At 36.6% G+C, this 18,157-nt stretch overlaps 1 protein-coding gene across 1 annotated transcript; it reads left to right on the top strand.

Moving 5' to 3' along the window:
- The first annotated feature begins 3,355 nt into the window (after positions 1-3,355).
- Positions 3,356-12,544, top strand: LOC140244043 (uncharacterized). Its single transcript, XM_072323694.1, has 9 exons — positions 3,356-3,717; positions 5,013-5,165; positions 6,142-6,282; positions 8,237-8,338; positions 9,116-9,313; positions 9,872-10,036; positions 10,419-10,545; positions 11,028-11,260; positions 12,353-12,544. The coding sequence occupies exons 1-9, from the start codon at positions 3,481-3,483 to the stop codon at positions 12,542-12,544; spliced, it is 1,548 nt and encodes a 515-aa protein (XP_072179795.1). The 5' UTR covers positions 3,356-3,480.
- The last annotated feature ends 5,613 nt before the right edge of the window (positions 12,545-18,157 follow it).

An 18,157-nucleotide genomic window follows, 5' to 3' on the forward strand; every position in this document is an offset into this window, starting at 1 on the left:
TTTATTAGATAAAAATGTTCTCGCAGCTAAAAGGCTGAATTGCAACATTTGTTCACACAATACATACTTGATTAAAACAAGAAAGTATTTACAATTTTCAATTCATTCATCACTATTTAAAAAAATAACAATTGACATCATTTACAACATTATTCATTATAAAATATATTACATTCACTCATTCAACACACTGTACGTGACGAATAAACATAAACTGAATAAAAGGGACCCATGCGGTTACGTCCTTTTCTTACATTGTATTCACTGAATTCTTTTCCCTGCTCCCTCTCTCTCACAAACACACACGCACGCGCAAACACAGGTACATTCACAAACACATACAACCTTTGTACACACAATCATCTCTTCATCACATCCAGTAAGTGACTCTCACACACATAAACACATACAGACACTACAAATTCTCATTCTCCCACCACACGGCATTACTGATTGTAACTGTATTCGTCACGAAACGTCTTTCGTCAATTGTCGCAGGAGCAACTGTCGTGTCAACCTATTACAAATCATCCTCCAATAATAAACTATATAAGCGCATGTTTGTGGTATGTGCTTGATGCTTATAAGTCAATCGATTGTATACTTGGAATGCTTGGTTTGCTTTCATTTAAAGAGTACACATTCTCAATATAAGTCTTGCCATTTAATAAATCCTGCATTATGTTGTATCTTTAGTCTTTCATTTTTGTATATATATTGTATATAAATGTGTTTGCATATAGACTGTGTTAAAGTTACAATATACATTTTTATCGACTTAACAGTAACATGCCGTTTATTATTGAGGTGGTTAATATTTTTAATACATACATGTATATGTATTTAATATGAAAGCGTTCTTCAGATGAGTGTCTGCTTTCTGTATAGCAGTAAGCCTTATATTTATCATGATTTACATTGCTATGGTACACATCTTTTGCCGTTCTCATTTCTCTCCCAGAAAATGACTACATTGTATATGTATACCGTTTCATAATGTTCCAACTGAAAGCAATATTGTAATGTTTCATAATTTTTCGGGAAAGTATGATGTGGTCTATATTATTTATTTAATTTTTTTTTGCATTAAATAATGTGTACCTCTATGCGATACTTTGCTAAAAAAAGCAAAACAAAAATATACTTGTATACAGAAATTACTTAAATGTCCTAATAAAGCATAAGTTGATATACAATAACAGGGTCAAAGTCGTGTCTTGTTTTTTCTCAGGAGTCAGAACGGTGATTTATAGTCCTTATTTTTCTATTAAGAGTACCTATTAAAGGAGGAAAAAACAGAAGAAAGGAGATTTCACATGATCAAGATGGCAGAAGATTGTAGGCACTTAATTCTTAATTAATGGTGGGGAAGACTACTCATTGTTTATCATGTAATCACGTAATTCAAGCATATAAACACTTCATTGCTTTGGAATCGTCAAAAGCAGCTCTCAGGCAGCAAGCTACATCATGACTGTGAGTGCATATAACCAGGGGCGGATCCAGGAATTCTGTTAAAAAAAGGGGGCGCTTTACAAAGTTAACGGGAGAGGGGGGCGCACGCACCCCCTTTTTCTTGTTATTTCTTTTGTTTTAACAAAAATTAAAGGGGGCGCGCCCGGTGCGCCCCTGCCTGGATCCGCCACTGCGTAATAGGCAATGAAATATTCATGCCATCATTTTGCAAATGTCTGAAAAAAAAAAAGTATGCCTACAAAAGTTAGAGACATATTTTTGAACTCTTTCGCCCATGATCTTGTTTAGGAATAATATTTGTAGGCCTACTTGAAAATGCCTTTCAACATAAAAGACGTTTGAACTTATTCTATAGGTTTGTTTAGGGTCTTTATGACGAGCAAGTGCATAGAATCAACTCGTACCATTCGTGGTTCAGATTAAAGACTCATGTGATTGTCAATATTCCAACATCATTCTGACGATGGTCACAAAGTACCTCTTATAATGCAGATGATTTATGAGTGATTTGATCACCCACAAAAAGAAAAACAAATTTCAATGGAAAGGGAAACATTGATGAATAAAGCCAATGCTTGGATCTCCAGAATAATCTCCAGAAAGTCAAAGATTTTCACTGTTGTGATTTTTCCCGATCTTTTATTTTTATTTTCATTTTTTAGAACAAAAAGTGTAAAAACTGCAGCTTTCCCAACCCCCTTCCTTCTGCAGCTCCCATAACAAACCAAACAGCATATCAGTGGATGAGGCTCATCATCAACATGGGCTGCGAGGGATAACGGGCATTGATTACTGCATAATTATGGGTCCCGGTTGTGAGTCGAATCAGGGAGGTGGCCATGTACATGGTCGAATTACGGGGTCTATATGCTGCCATATTTTGAAAGATGAAGAGTACAATGTTGGTTTCATTACAGCATGACCACACATCTTTTTCAACATTGCAAGGCATCTACTTCACTTTTCAGGGGCTGATCCAGGAATTCCGAAAACTAGGGGGAGGGGCGCCCAAAATATTTCTAGTGCCGCTGACAAGCAAACAAAAAACAAAACAAAACAAAACAAAACAAAAAACCAAAAACAAAACGCTTTGAACAGCAATTTTTCGAAAGAACATGTCTTTATACAGTTGATCCTTGCTCGTTCTATATAGGCCTAGCCTATGATGCAAACTTTAAGAGAACACCTGAAATCACTATTTTTCTTTTATTTGCATGATTGTACAGTCAACTTTCAATGTAGCGACCAGGGGGGTGTTTCATCAATTTAGTCAGCGCTGACAAGTTGTCAGTCTCTGACAATTTCAGCAAAATCCTCGGTTTTGATTGGCTGAGATGCTCTGGTCACTGACTGTTACCATGGTGATTGTCAGAGACTGACAACTTGTTAGCGCTGACAACTTTCATGAAACGGTCCAGTCTGACATAGTGCACAAAGACTAGTGCAGCTGACGCACCAATACCTTTGCATACTGTTGGAGCACAATAAAATGCCAGCTCTGGCAATCCCAGGTCTTCTCTTCGTCTTTCTCTTTTCTTACCCCTTCTCCTATTTTTCTTCTTCCTCATTTCTTCTACATCTTCATCTTTTTCTTCTTCTTCTCTCCCGTTTTCAATATTTCCTCTACACTTTGTCTCAAATTGTTCTAAATCTGAAACGAACAAGCAAGGGTGTGTTACCATTCCCTGGATCGTGTATGTGCATGCTCTCTGCTGCATCGTGCTGCTGGAGTCGGGGAAGTACGTGTGATACTAATTTTAGAACATTACATCACTTCGAACGGCCGACCAAAATAGTCTCGTCTGACGAGTATAAAACACACCCACAGTGCGGAAGTGAACGGTGTTGTTAAAAGCAAGCCACCGTAGCTGTGAACAGTGACAAGCTCCAAACTCTGGCCAGCGTAACCATCTAGGATCTTACCAAGCAGGAATATAAACCGCGATTCTAAACCCTTATCTCTTTACTAAGATTTGAAGAGTCAACAGATCTTGCCGTGAAACCATGGCTCCGACAATGCCGTCTAGTACAGTCGACGTAAGCATCAAGCTGACCAGCGGTCGTACCGCTAAGTTCCCCGTGCCCTATGGCACGACCGTCGCTGAGCTGTGCCAGAAAGCAGCTGCGGAGGAGAAAGCACCCGCGGAAGAAGTAACGTTGAGGTTCGATGGCAAGACGCTGAAGAGAAGCAAAACCGTCCGAGATTATGGGATCCGGGTGGAAACAGTACTAAAAGTCAAGGTAATTGTTGTCTTATTTGATACTTCAAGAATTTTGAAATGTTAATATTTCAATGCATGTCACTCTTGCAGCCAGTACTGTTGTGAGTGTTGTGTAATACAATCATATTATAAGCCATTTAGTGTAGGCATAGTGATTCTGTAAACATAATTGCTTCCTTGCAGATATTCCAATGTTCCTAGCTCTCCCTGTCTATATCTCTCACTATATCTCTACCTCTTTATCTCTCTCGATCTCTCACTTCTGTCTGTATAAGGCCCATGCATGCATGTCGTGCATTGCACAGTTATTTACTCCATTAGAGTGGTTATTAATGTTGATATCTGAAAACTAATTGTTACTGTGTTCTCCAAAATTGAATTTATTTTCATATTTCCTCTGATCCTCTTCTGTTCATTTCCCTTACTCCATCCTTTCTCTTTCTAAAGCGTATATGCATAGGAATAGCTACTTATACATGCAGTGACTGGGCTGTGTATACAGTTGAACCTCTCGTATCCGGACAAGTCGGGACCGGGGCTCGTCCGGATAAGGGATTTGGCCGGATACGGGAGACTCAATGCTTTATACATGTAGAGTCTACATATATACATACACATGTACATGTACTGATGTAGCCCATGGTAGTACCACATGTAGTAATGTTTATACTGCAACCTTTTCATTGTTACACTCAGTAACAGACCCCAAAATAGAGGTTCGTGTTTGCAAGAATGAAATCATTTTCTTTTATAAATTCTTGGGATGATTTACCTAAATAATTATTAAGAAATGTATCCGTTGGGAATCCCCCTTTCCTCCCGTAATTATTACAAAAGATAAAAGAATCACGGCGAGATTGCGTCCGGATAATAGAGAGATCCGGATAAAGGGAGGCCGGATAATAGAGGTTCAACTGTAGTTAGCATAGGGACTACATCTGGTGTGACATCCACTGTAGTAATGTACATGGTTCATTATTATCTTTGTGTTAGGGTTTGATCATGAAATGATTTTTACAGAAGTGGCATCCAATCACAATCAAATGTTTATTCTCTTGAGTATCAAATCAATCAGGAATACCCGTAGGTGTAGTTGCTGCACAAAATATAAATTTCATGTAATGCCATGCAGCATTATAGGAGATGTTTTACCATCCTGGTAGTGGCACCATTATTTGATAGGAGTCAGCATACAGGTGTCGTATTTTCTAAAATGTCTGCATTTTTTTTAAAGAACAGTGTGCATTTACTATCTTTTTGGATAAACATATTCAAAGAAGATGATATCATTTTGTTCATTTTCTTTTCTTGCAGATGATTGTCAAGCAGACATTGCAGATGAACTTGAAACTTCCAAAGGATGAGGTTGTTTCCTTTTCGATCTATAACACATCTCTCCTTTCTGAAATCAAGAACAAATTACTGCAGGAGAAACCTGACATGCACCAAAATCTGATTGTTTTCAAGGTAAGTCTCCTAATCACTTAAATTCATCGGATGTGGGGGATGTTGGCAGGAGTGGGATAGGGTTGGGTGGTAAGTAGTGGCGGACTCAGGGGGAGCGCACTGGCTGTGCGCCCCCTTCTACTTTATTCTAACAACAAAATAAATTTAAAAAAAAATGGGGGAGGGGGCATGCGCCCCCTTTTATTTTTTAATGGCACCCCCTCTTTACGAAATTCTTGGATCCGCCCCTTGTAAGTCATGACAGGTAGCTGCATTGAATTAGGCAGGTGTGTTATCTTGTATGTTTAAGGTTATTTATTATATCTCAGCTTATACTAAATATTACATCAATGACAGACTTACCCACTGAGAATACCCGTTTGTACAAGTATGGATGTCTGCATTTTTTAAATCTGAAGATTGAATCTCCCTTGCTACGAAGTCTTGAATTAAATCTTTGAAATAATCTCTTGTCAATGCAATAAAAGCCAAGCAACAATTCCTTTGTGGTTTCTATGCATCCCGTCTTAATGATATTGTATCTGTGTCTCAATGAATATTTTAAATTGTCTTAAGACAGTGATGTCAACCTTATAAGAGTAAGAATAGTATTGTGGCTGAAGACCGACTATTGCTCTCAATGACTGCATGCATGTTTGTGTATAGACAATAGGCATATCAGAATTTATAATTCATGTGAAATTTTAGTTGATGTTTTACAAGTGAAAGTGGCAACCATGAAGAGAGATATTTCATTCTCTCCTCTCAAAACTGATCTCATTCATTTTTGATCGGACTATTTATTATAATAATGACTCCATTTGATTCTTTAGTTGCATGTCAAGAAGCTTTTGAAAGTAATACAAGTTTGGTAAAATGAGAGAATTTTGAAAACGGCATTCATATTGCACCAAGCATCTGTGGGTATGATAGCTACATTTAAAGGACCTACCCATACTCAAGTTGTAACATGTTGGCTGTATTGTATTACTTCAAGATTGGTCAAATGGAGCTGAATCTGTCAAACTATGCCTACGAGGACTGTCTCGAAGATGGAGAAAAGATTGATGTGATCGTCAAGCGTCCGCCTGGAGCAGATGGGGAAGAGGAGGAAGAGATGGCAGAGGAGGATAAGCAGGTAAGCAATATGTGAAACCAGATTTTCTTTGCACAATTTTGTTTTTATTTTTTTTATTGTAATGATTTTTTTTTTTTTTTTGTTTATTATGGAAGGAGATGTATTAGGCACATAGTTTGGCAGTCTATTCTGGAGTGATGGTTCAGGGGTTGAGTTTACTGTAAAGCCAGAAATGTTCGCATGTACTCTGATTTCACAAATTTTGTGAGAGTCAAGATTTGCAAAATTTAACTGCATGTGAAAGTTCTTGCCTACATTATTTTGTAATGCCAGTGACAATGGGCTCCAATTTGCAAAAATTTTATTCTGCAAATATTTCTGGTTGTACAGTTTAATATGTATCTACATAATGAAAGGCAGAACACACTGTAAACCTAGAAATTTTCGCATTCCCTGAAACTTTCGTAAATTCTTGAGGAGCCAAGTTTTGTGAAAGCGAAATGGACGCAAAAGCCAGTTGTCTGCACAGTGCATTGAATGGCAGTTGCAATTTATTGAAGTTTTATGCCATGAAAACAGCTGTTTGCTCCGCTTTGGGAAAGTTTCCTGCCATGACTATTTCTGGTTGTACAGTTGAATGACTGATGTGTCCTTTGTTGTCTGCATGTGATCGTGCTTTCCTATATTATCAGTTCCCATGCAAGTTCAACAGCCCTTACAATTAATGGCAGTCAGATGAGAAATCTAGTGAAGCAGGGCATACCAGTCTGACCCTGTCTATTCAAGTGTATTGATCATGACAAGCAAGGTTTTGTTATTACCTCTGGCAAGGTTGATTTTAGCATTGGTTTGTTTGTCTGACTGAATCCACAACTTTGTTAGATAATTTTGAAGGATTCTTTTTTTTTTATCAGTATCATTAGCAAATAGCACCAACAAACTAGAGAATTCAGGCTGCTTGTATTTGAGGTGGGCATAAGTGCATTGAGCATGTGCTCAAGGCACAGCAGGAATTTTGTTAAAGGGAACATAAACCCAAAGAGCAATGTGGATTGAGTAAAAGCAGTAACAGTAGTAGAACACATCAGTGAAAGTTTGAGGAAAATCGGACAATCGATGCAAAAGTTATGAATTTTTAAAGTTTTGGTGTTGGAACCGCTGGATGAGGAGACTACTAGAGGTTATGACGTATGAGAGGACCACAATATAAAGAAAAAATAAAAGGAATTCCACAAAAATTCACTTTTCTAGCAAAATGAAAGAGTTCTTGACTAACCGCTATCAGAAAGTAGGGGGAACAAGTGCTACCCCTAACATATGTCAGTATCAAGTTAATGGAATGTGTAATTTTCATGAAAAATGAATTTTTATTGAATTCCCTGTTTATTTTCTTTATATTGTAGTCCACTCATACGTCATAACCTCTAGTAGTCTCCTTACCCAGCAGTTGCAACACCAAAACTTTAAAAATTCATAACTTTTGCATCGATTGCCCGATTTTCCTCAAATTTTCACTGATGTGTTCTACTAATATTACTGCTTTCACTCAATCCACATTGTTCTTAAGGAAGGATTTTTTATCATTAGAAAGCAGAGCCAGTTTCAGCATAAAATGCATGTATGGATTGAAATGAACTGCTTGGTGGAGGTCTGCGCTCTCTGAGTGCTTTTCTAGTTGTTGCTGTTACTGTTGATGATAATAATTAAAATTCAGTATTTATTTTCCGTTAAGAAAAATGGGAAAATGTTAAAAATGAGGGATGCATGAAGTTCCAAAATCATATTTTGGAACTGAGCTCTCTGAGTGCTTTTCTAGTTGTTGCTGTTACTGTTGTTGAAGATAATAATTAAAATTCAGTATTTATTTTCCGTTAAGAAAAATGGGAAAATGTTAAAAATGAGGGATGCATGAAGTTCCAAAATCATATTTTGTAGACACCAGATACCAAGGTTTACCACTTGATTGCCTGAACCCCCACAAAGTAAAATGTTTATTTTGTTTCCCTGCATACAGGAAGTCTTGAACAGCTTTGCTGCCAACATGACATCGCAGCGTAAAGTCGATGTGGTATTCTCCTTCGACACGACTGGCAGCATGTATTCTTTGTTATCAACGGTAGGTTTTATCATGGACGACCCACCTCGCTACTTCCTGGTGTGTGTTGATACAGCAGAGAATCATTGACATGAAGTGCTTAGCTACTTCATTACCCACTGCATTAAAGGCCCTAGTGCAATTGATGTACAATTGCAGCAACTAACTTGACACAAGTCAAACTGTTAATATATGCTGTTACTGCACTGTAATAATATTTCCCACAAAAAACCCAGACAAACAAACAACCTAAAAAATTGTGCATAATATATCACCACAAGGCACATATCGAAACCCAGTTCCTCTTCAGAAAAACTTTGTCAATAAAAAAGAAAGTTATCATCGTCATAAAATGTATATTTTAGAGCATGTAACAGTGTCTTTCTTTCTATATAACCATACCGTATGCTTTATGTGATGACACTAGGTGAGGGCTTCAAAACTTGTACACAGAATTTTGACCTTTGACTTCTTTGACCTTGATTTTTGACCTATATTGTACATTGGCTACAAAATGCTACTCCTTCGCCATTTCTAACCCGATTTCGATTCCGTTTGCTTTATGTGATGGCACTAGGTGAGGGCTTCAAAACTTCTACATAGAATTTTGACCTTTGACCTTGATCTTTTTACCTATATTGTACATTTTGCTACTAAATGCTACTTCCGGCGGGGACATATATTACGCACCGCGTAATTTCTACTTTTCCTTGTTTGTTTTATAAAGTTATGCAGTGGTATGTTTATATATTTATATGTTTGCATATGCATATGTTTGCATATTTATATGTTTGTTAGGTCCAGGCAAAACTCCGACACTCAGTCACCAAACTCCTGGCAGATATTCCCAACATCCAGATCGGTATCATGGCCCATGGAGACTACTGTGACCAGCACATCTATGTCCTGAGAAAGCATGACCTCTCTTCAGAAGTTCTTGACCTTGTGAACTTTGTCACAGAAACGGACCGCAGTGGAGGGGAAGGAAACTTTGCTGTGAGTGTCATTGGTGGATATACATAATTTTTTGGTCAATTTTTTTTCTCCCATATTAGCTTGGAAATGAATCCACAAACTGTTTTCGAAATAAGTTTTATAGATGTATTTGCTGTACAATATAGCTTTTTAAAATAATTTCTATGGATGTATTTACTGTAACTGTCATTACTGAATAGAGGCATAGGAACTGTACTTCTGAAAGTGAAATTCAGTGTTGTAGGGTCAGCAGAAAATACGTTGTTTCCCAAAGACTTTGATTAAAAACAATGAATGCTGATGCATATGTGACAGAAAACAGAAAACAAAACACACAAACAGACAAAAAACGAACAAATGTTCAAGTATTTCTGTCACATTAAACAAGATGTCTTGAAATCTCATGATGTGTTTTGGTTCATAGGTCTTACTTTGACTATAAGCAAAACAAATTGATGTGTGCTATGTATATAATCATGTTTGTAATTGTACTGTTATTCCTTCCAACAACTTGCGGGTACACACAGTACTTTTCATGTTTTTGACATAAGTTTGCACTATCCACTTTTTTTTTTCCAGTGTTACGAGTGGGTCTTGAGACATGCGAACAATCTGTCCTGGCGAGAGGACGCAGCCAAAGCTCTGGTCATCATCGGTGATGTCGTCCCACACGAGAAGTCTTACACCACTGAACAGGTGGACTGGAGGGCAGAACTTGATGACTTAATCACCAAGGAAGTCAAGGTAATGTCCCCTCCCCTCAAAAAGATGAATAATTATAGTAATCATAAAATGTTGATAAAACAGAAGTCATAAGGTACATGCAGACACTATATATATACAGAATATGAATTAATTTTTTTTTTTCTGATACTTTTAATTGTAATATTTACACACTTTGTACTACAACTGACTCATTGCTTTGATAATGCATATAGAATTAACATGTGCCACTTCCATCGCAATTATGTCCATGGAATGCATTTTCCATGAGTTTAGTACAGTTTCATTTTGTTTATTTCTATTCTTGTTTTGTTTTTTGCTTATATTCTCTCTTGTTATTTTTGTCATGTTATGGTACATCACAGTCTAGCAATTAAAGACATTATGTTTTGATGTTTTTTAGGTGTACGGAGTGCAGGCACGCAGCTATGAACCAGCCAACTCTTTCTACGGGTACATGGCACGCAAATCTGGAGGTGCTCATATCAAATTCCAGCACTTTGGTCTTATCACCGACATGTTCCTTGCAGGTAGGACTGCCATTCTCTTCATGCTACCGTCTTGTGTACGTGGAACATTAATTTGGATGATGCCCTCATCTAGAGATTGAAGCAAAATATATATAACTATTGGTATTACTGATTCTAAGTATTGATAATATTTTGCTTTTAATTGTTCAAAGGTGCACAAGCAGAAAGTCAGCATCAATATGTAATTAGCAGTAGTTATCATAAAATGTAAAGAAATTTGGGGAATTGCTATAAGGAAGAAAGTTATCAAGTATCCCCCTTTAATCAAAGGAAAGGTCCTAAATAGACCGATTTATACAAATCAAACATCCGCATAGCGATTTTTACAACATTATTGTAACCACTGTGAAATATCAGAAGATATCTCTCACAAGCAGTAGTGTTATTTTCAATTTTGTGTATGTTCAGTAATATCAGATGAGCAGAGTAACCAGGAATATATTACGACCTTTTAAAATTATGATATCTCCTCATATTTACAGTGTGCTACCGAGAGTCCGGAGATGACCAGCTCAAGGCGTATGTAGATGAGATGAAGAACGAAGGAAGGATGACAGAGGAAATGATGGATGTGATGCAGCAGTTAGAGAAGAAACCAGAGGAAGAGGAGGAAAAGAAAGAGGAGGAAAAGAAGGAGGAGGAGAAGAAAGAGGAAGGAGCAGCAGCTGAACCTGCGGGTGCAGCAGCAGCAGAGCCATCACCACAGAGACTGCAGGTGAGAAATCAGACAAGATGGAGAATTTTCAGACATTTTTACAATAAATGTTTTTAACGCATCCATGACAAACTATCATATGTTGGTAACTTAATAACCATCACATGCAGGATTGACATTCATGGCAAACTACATCTTTCAATCAGTAAATCAAGGCCCTTTGGCAGGGACTTTAAAGGGATAGTACAGTTTTGGTGGAGATGAGAATTGGGTTTTTAACTTTTTGCGAGATACCAAGAAAACACTTATGATATAGTACAGAACATACCATTTTAAGAGGAATTCAAAGTTTATTTGACGAAAATCGGGTTTGGAATGACTGAAACATCAAAAAACAAAGTAAAACAAAGCGATCGTAATAAAGTGTGGGTCCCACACTTTATTAGAATCGCTCTTTTTTGATATCTCAGCCATTTCAAAACCAATTTTCATCAAATAAACATTGAATTCCTCATAGAATTACATGCTCTTTCACATTTTATAAGAGGTTTCTCATTATCTCACCAAAAAATGTTAGAAACCTGAAATTAGGTCTCAACCATAACTGTACAATCCCTTTAAAACGTTGAGGACGGTTTGATTTGGCTACAACACGCATTTCCCATATACGCTTGCCTGAGTATACTCTAGACTCGTCCTCAACGGGTTAAGCCATCAGTCCTGTAGTTGCTGGCTTACAAGCATCCATTGCTTTCCTAGCAGCAAAGTAAAATAAATCAGTAAAGATAACAGGGATATGTGCCAAAAACATTGATTAAAGAGACAAATAAAACAACAAAATGACAACAATGAAAAATGACCAAAACAAAGAGACAAAAAGGCATCTCATACTAAGCAAATCTCGGACAAGGAAAGCTCACAACAAAAAGGGAAATGATTTGCCATTCTAATGAGCATGGGACCTTAACCTGTTGAGGATGGACTTATTTTGCTATAGCGCGCATTTCCCATAGACACCTGCCCGAGTATTCTAAGGACTCGTCTTCAAAGGGTTAGAAGGAGAGAGATGTTGGTAATACTGATGTTAACATTGCACTGGAAATTTCCATCACACAATGATTGTAAACATTGTCATCTCTTTTGTCTGCGCAGGAGGAGGTTTACATCGCTGAATCGTGGTGGGATGAGAGTTTGGACCAACGAACGAGGGTGGCATTCAACTACGATGCCGACAACGACAGCTGGAGCCGAAACAGCATCGACCACAACTCCCCCAACCTAGATAGGTCATCGACGACTCGTAGAAAGTCCAAGAAAATGAAGAAGGGCTGCGCTCTGATGTAGACGACACTTCCATTCCCATATTGAAGGGAACAGACTTTGGCTTAAAAAAGCGTACCGCAATGGGTTGATGGATTCTTGTGTCTACTTTCCAAGACAACTCTCATGCAGGGCTTGTTGGATGTACCAGCTACTCTCAAGGACTGGTTTGCTAGGCTGGTTATATAGCCCATCCAAGGAAAATCTACCATCAGTGATGCCGTGTGAGTTTAATTGGTGGTGATTTGACAGTGTGAAGTTTGACGCATTGACGGTAATCACATTTCACTGTGTTGGGATGTATAACTGCCAGTTTGGTTGGAGGAGCAACCTGACAAAACACAAACTTTATGTGCTTCCATTATCAGTTGAATGATTTTTGATTCCAGACATTTATCCTCAAGTTTTCCTCATATATGATATAAAAAAGCAGATGTATACTAACACACAAGAGGACCACTATGGCTGCTTTTGTTCAAGTCCTTTATGGGATAGATTTTAATCCTTAGTTTTGTATTTTTTCTACTGGGAATTAATGATATAAATGAAAAATAACTGAACCCTAATTGATTTTGAACCTTGATTAACAGTGAGTATGACAGCTTTTTGTTGCATTATGTGTTGTCACACAACAAGAGATTCCATGTCTTTGTCCTTGTTTGATTATGCAAACCTCAACCAAGCAAGCTAGGCATAATAATGGGCATTATATTCAAATATTAATGATGTTATATTCTGTTACTTTGTTATACATGTATTAGGATTAAATTTGCAGAAAATGATAAGTCTTTCATAGAATTAGTGTTGGACTTCAGTGACAGGAAGTTACATTTATCCTCTGTTTTTTGTTTGTTTATTAAGATGTAAAGTGTGTGTGTAAAATGTGAGCCTGAAATCTCAAAGTCTGCTCTCTATACTGACATAAAAAGAAGCATTTTAGATAATAAAGAGTTTGAAATATGTCATGTGAGCTGAGCTTGGTACGTTCTGTGCTTAATATTTGTAAAACAATTTCTTTGAAATATTGGTGTACTGTCATGTTAACTGTGCACATTCTCATGGTCACTTTTGCCGATGTGGTCCTTTCCTACCTGCTTATCAGTCTTCCATTTCAGGAGACCTGTGCTACTTAAGACATAGGCCTATGTAAGTGAAATCATACATGTTTTCCATATACAAATGTATCCTGACATTTTTTTTTTTGTTCATGTGGTATATATGCTGAAGGTTTTTTATGCTTATGTAAAGAGAAAAAGTGGCAAAATTTTACAAATTGATTTAACTGGGTACTGAAATACTGAGTCTACTAAACTTATCAAAACTGCCATGACTAGCATCTAGCTCAAAGTACCACTCACTTTGTGTGTGCAATTACTAGTAGGTTTTAAATTGCAGTGACATGGTAAAGAAACTGCGTATCGTACTGTTTCTCTAGTAGTAAAAGCTTCAGATTTAGCCAGATTACACCATGCTTGTCTGCATTTTACTTCCTTGCAGACCTTTAAATCATTCAATTGTAAAGATGATTAAACAGATTCTTGGGTACTCTCCAAAGGACATAGCCTCAGGAATTTTCTTCTTTTACTGTGGAAATAAGCCATTAATTATAACATATAGAAAAAGCACATGAGTATACAAACACATAGTCATGATATTATATTCAAAGTCATGTGCTGAAGGGGGCAAATAAGAGCATTTGCCTCCCCCACCCCCAATATATTCAGAGGATCCCAGTTCATGGGACAACAATGCACACCACCAGGAAACAAAATGTAAATATAACTTTTTTTATAACAAATTTATTATGTACAATTATGTAAACATAAGAAAATAGAATGTATAACATTTTTATAACAAACTTAGAATAATTTATGGGAAGAATTTAAAAATGTAATACCTTAAAAAGTATCCTTGCCCCCTCTCCTATAGAAAATTTTATATCACATCAAATGAACTTCCATTGATAATGTTTCTTGTGTGTTGGATGAAATTGTGCACAGATTTTGTGTGAAGAGCCTGAAAATGCGCAAAGGCCTTTTGTAGGGAATACATTGTACAGTACCAATGTTTACCAGTCATTACCTGTCATTGTCCCATGCTGTTGTGTAGACACACATAAATACTGAAAATCTAAGAAACATGGTTATTTTCTTCTTACGACTGTCTTTGTATCAAATTCTTCATCAAAAGGATTAACAGTTGAATGAATAACAGTTGAAGGTACATGTATATTGTAATATAGCATAAAATACATGTATTTGGTACTGATATACAGAAAGATATATGATGTCTGCAGATATGGGTTATATTACATGAACTTGTAAATTTATGTGCAATTTCATTACGCATTACAGTAGCATGCCAGTTTGATATCAATTTGTTTGTTCTTTCTCTAGTACATCGATTTAGAAAGCATGATTTGGTGCATTTTACGTTTTACATCTCTTCTATGTGATAAATATGTAGTAAATAAAAGCTGTGTACTTGATTTTATCACTTTTTTCTAACAGGACCACTTTATAAATATTTATTACGAACCAATGCAATATTGGGTCTTACTTTTTTGTGATTTTTTTATGAGAGCATTTTGTTTACACATTTCATTTTACTGCATGAAATGCATATCTTTGTATATGAAATACATTGTATCTATCTTGTACATGCACCTTTTTGTGCTAATAAAAGCATTTGTGTGTACAATGTAAGGATCAAATATGGTCTACTTTTACAATGTAAGGATCAAATATTGTCTACTTTTACGTTAGTCAAGCAACAGTAACTAGTTCTTATTTATTAGTGAGTGCTGGTGGGAATGAGAATAAACAGGAAATTCTACATGTCCAACATGATTGAAGTGGGTGGATTGTGTTTGGATGAGAGGCATGTTAATTTATTCATTTATTCACACAACTTACTTCCCATCATGCAATAGGGTTTGTGACGTACCCCTCTATCATTCAAAGTCTCACAAATATCTGACTTTGAGCTTTACACATTAAAGGGTGTGTACAGTTCTGGTCGAGGTGAAGATTTAGCTTTTAACGTTTTGCGAGAAATTCAGAAATCACTCTATGAAATGTCAAAGAGCATGCAATTATAAGGGGTATCAAAAGTTTATCTGATGAAAATCGGTTTTGAAATGGCTGAGATATCCAAAAACAAGGTGAAACAAAGAGATCCTAATAAAAGGCATGGCCTGTAGTCTTTTAGTATCACTTTTTTGGATATCTCGGCCATTTGAAAACCAATTTTCATCAAATAAACGTTGAATCCTTCTTAAAATTACATGCTCTTTCATATTTCATAAGAGGCTTCTCATTATCTCACTAAGGAATGTTCAAAACATGAATCCCCACCTCAACCAGTACTGTACAGTCCCTTTAAGTGTGGTGTAATGGCAGTTAAAGTGCAAATGATTTGGAGGTTCATTTATGGAAAGGAGAAGGTTGTACATAGGCATGTAAGGTTTGTAAATAAAAATGACAATATGGGCAACAGTTCTGACAAGTACTGTAATACATGTATCATCTTATTTCAAAAGGAAATTAACACTTAGCTCCAGTGCATTAATTGATTCAATTTTACATTTTTCAGTGTATGTTGTGTCCATCAAAGTTGGTAGACTTTTGCTTCCTTGTTTGTGGTTCACATGATCAAGGCTGTTTAGATATTTGCAAAATCAATGATACAAACTGAAGTAAAATGATTTCCATTACATTTAAAAGAAAAGTAGTCAAAATTACATTGGAGCTCTAAGGCACAAATAACAAAATTTAGAATGACGTAGATTTGCTTGTACACTGTGGTGTAATTTGATACATACCTCACATAATGTCAACACTATATATTTCAGTGTTTTATAATAATGCGCAAATCAACTTATATTTTTGAACGTATCTTGTAGAGTTATTGTCTCCCGTGACAGAAATGTAATGCGTATATCATCTCCAGGGTGTAGAGGGGCAATACTCATTTCTCAGTTATCACCATAATTTCGATGGTGAAATTACACACTAAAAATTGACGTTGATACAAGTCCTGGGCACCATTTCATAACAGTTGTCAACCCTGACTAGTTGTCAGTCACTTACAATTACCATAGTGACAGTCAGTGACCAGAGCTTCTCAGCCAATCAAAACCAAGGATTTAATTTACTTGAGTTGTAAGAGACTGACAACTCATCAGGGCTGACAACTTTCATGGAACAGTTCCCTGGCTTTCGAAGTATATGTCACAAATTATGTATATTTCAACATTGCTTTCATGGGAAATTGGGGGGGGGGGGGGTGGGGTCAGTGTGACAAACAGCATTACCATAACCTCTTAGAAGAGTATCAGTGAACACATGAGTTACATCATCCCTGTTAGATTATATATTGCAAGTTCTTACTGCCACACAACAGCAGTAAGATCAACTAAAAGTTTTGAGGAGATGAACTATTGGAAATACCCTGTCAGCATGCAGTGCAATGTCATGTGACATAATTCAGCCAATAACAGACTTGTGTACAGTACTATCTGGTCTATGTAGAGAATTACAGTCAACAAAATACTTAGTACACATATTTTTTTTTTTCTTGTGAGCCTATTTTTTAGGGCAAGTGGCAGCAAAATGTCCCGCCCCCCTCTCCATCGTCAAAAACAAATCAAAGTCCCTGCTCCAATAAAGTCGGCCACCTCACTTTGAGAAACGTAGAACGGCCCTGGTACTTATATAGATAACATAAAAAGAGCATTACACAACGTCAATTTTTTTCCAGATCTTAAGCACACATTACATAGAAACTTCCAAGTTCAACACATCATTAGCATGTTAGCACACAAGATTTTTCATGTTGTATAGGTTGTTTGTTAAAATGATCAAGAGCCATAAAGAAACAAATACGATTTTTGCAGGTTTCTCTCTGAATGGATATATGGAGGGTTTGTTTGCAAAAACCGATAAGTCCATTTTTGAAGATTTTGAAGTACGGTCTCTGTCATAAAGTACAAAATAATACCTTTTAAATGATATATTGGTCACTACATATAAAGGTACATTTTTGAAGTTATGGCCAAAAGAAGCACAAATTTTCTTATAATTCTCTTTGTTTTTCTTGACCTTTAATCGCAAATATCTCCATTTGGCAAATATGGACTTATCGGTTTTTTTGCGAACAAACTCTTCATATACTACTTGGATATTTCTCAGATTTTATATGCATAAGAAAGAAGTGAGAAGGTATATTGATTTCTCCAACAGCCTATAAGAAAAAAATATACCGGTAATCATTAACATCACAGGGGTCACATTGTATTCTACAACGGATATATATAGAGTGAAGACTGTGATGTCGATGGAGGTTGTGGTTCAGCAAAATAAGTTTTCAACATAAGGGACAAATGGGCATAATGAATAAACGCAATTATCTTTCATAAAGTAGTCATGCAGTTCCAAGTTCTTGGACAGGTGGTTCAAATCAAAATACATAATACATCTGTACTGAAATACTCGAGTACTAGTATATATACTTCCATTTGAGTGTAATAGTGGAAAAGAAATGATCCGCTCTTGTTAGGTCCTGTTGCGTACAAGTTATGTTTACAAAAGCCCCGCCCACAAACCGCGGTTTCGTGAGAGTGGCAAGGACGGCCAC

Source organism: Diadema setosum, chromosome 20 (genome assembly GCF_964275005.1).
Source record: "Diadema setosum chromosome 20, eeDiaSeto1, whole genome shotgun sequence".
Lineage (NCBI taxonomy): Eukaryota > Metazoa > Echinodermata > Echinoidea > Diadematoida > Diadematidae > Diadema > Diadema setosum.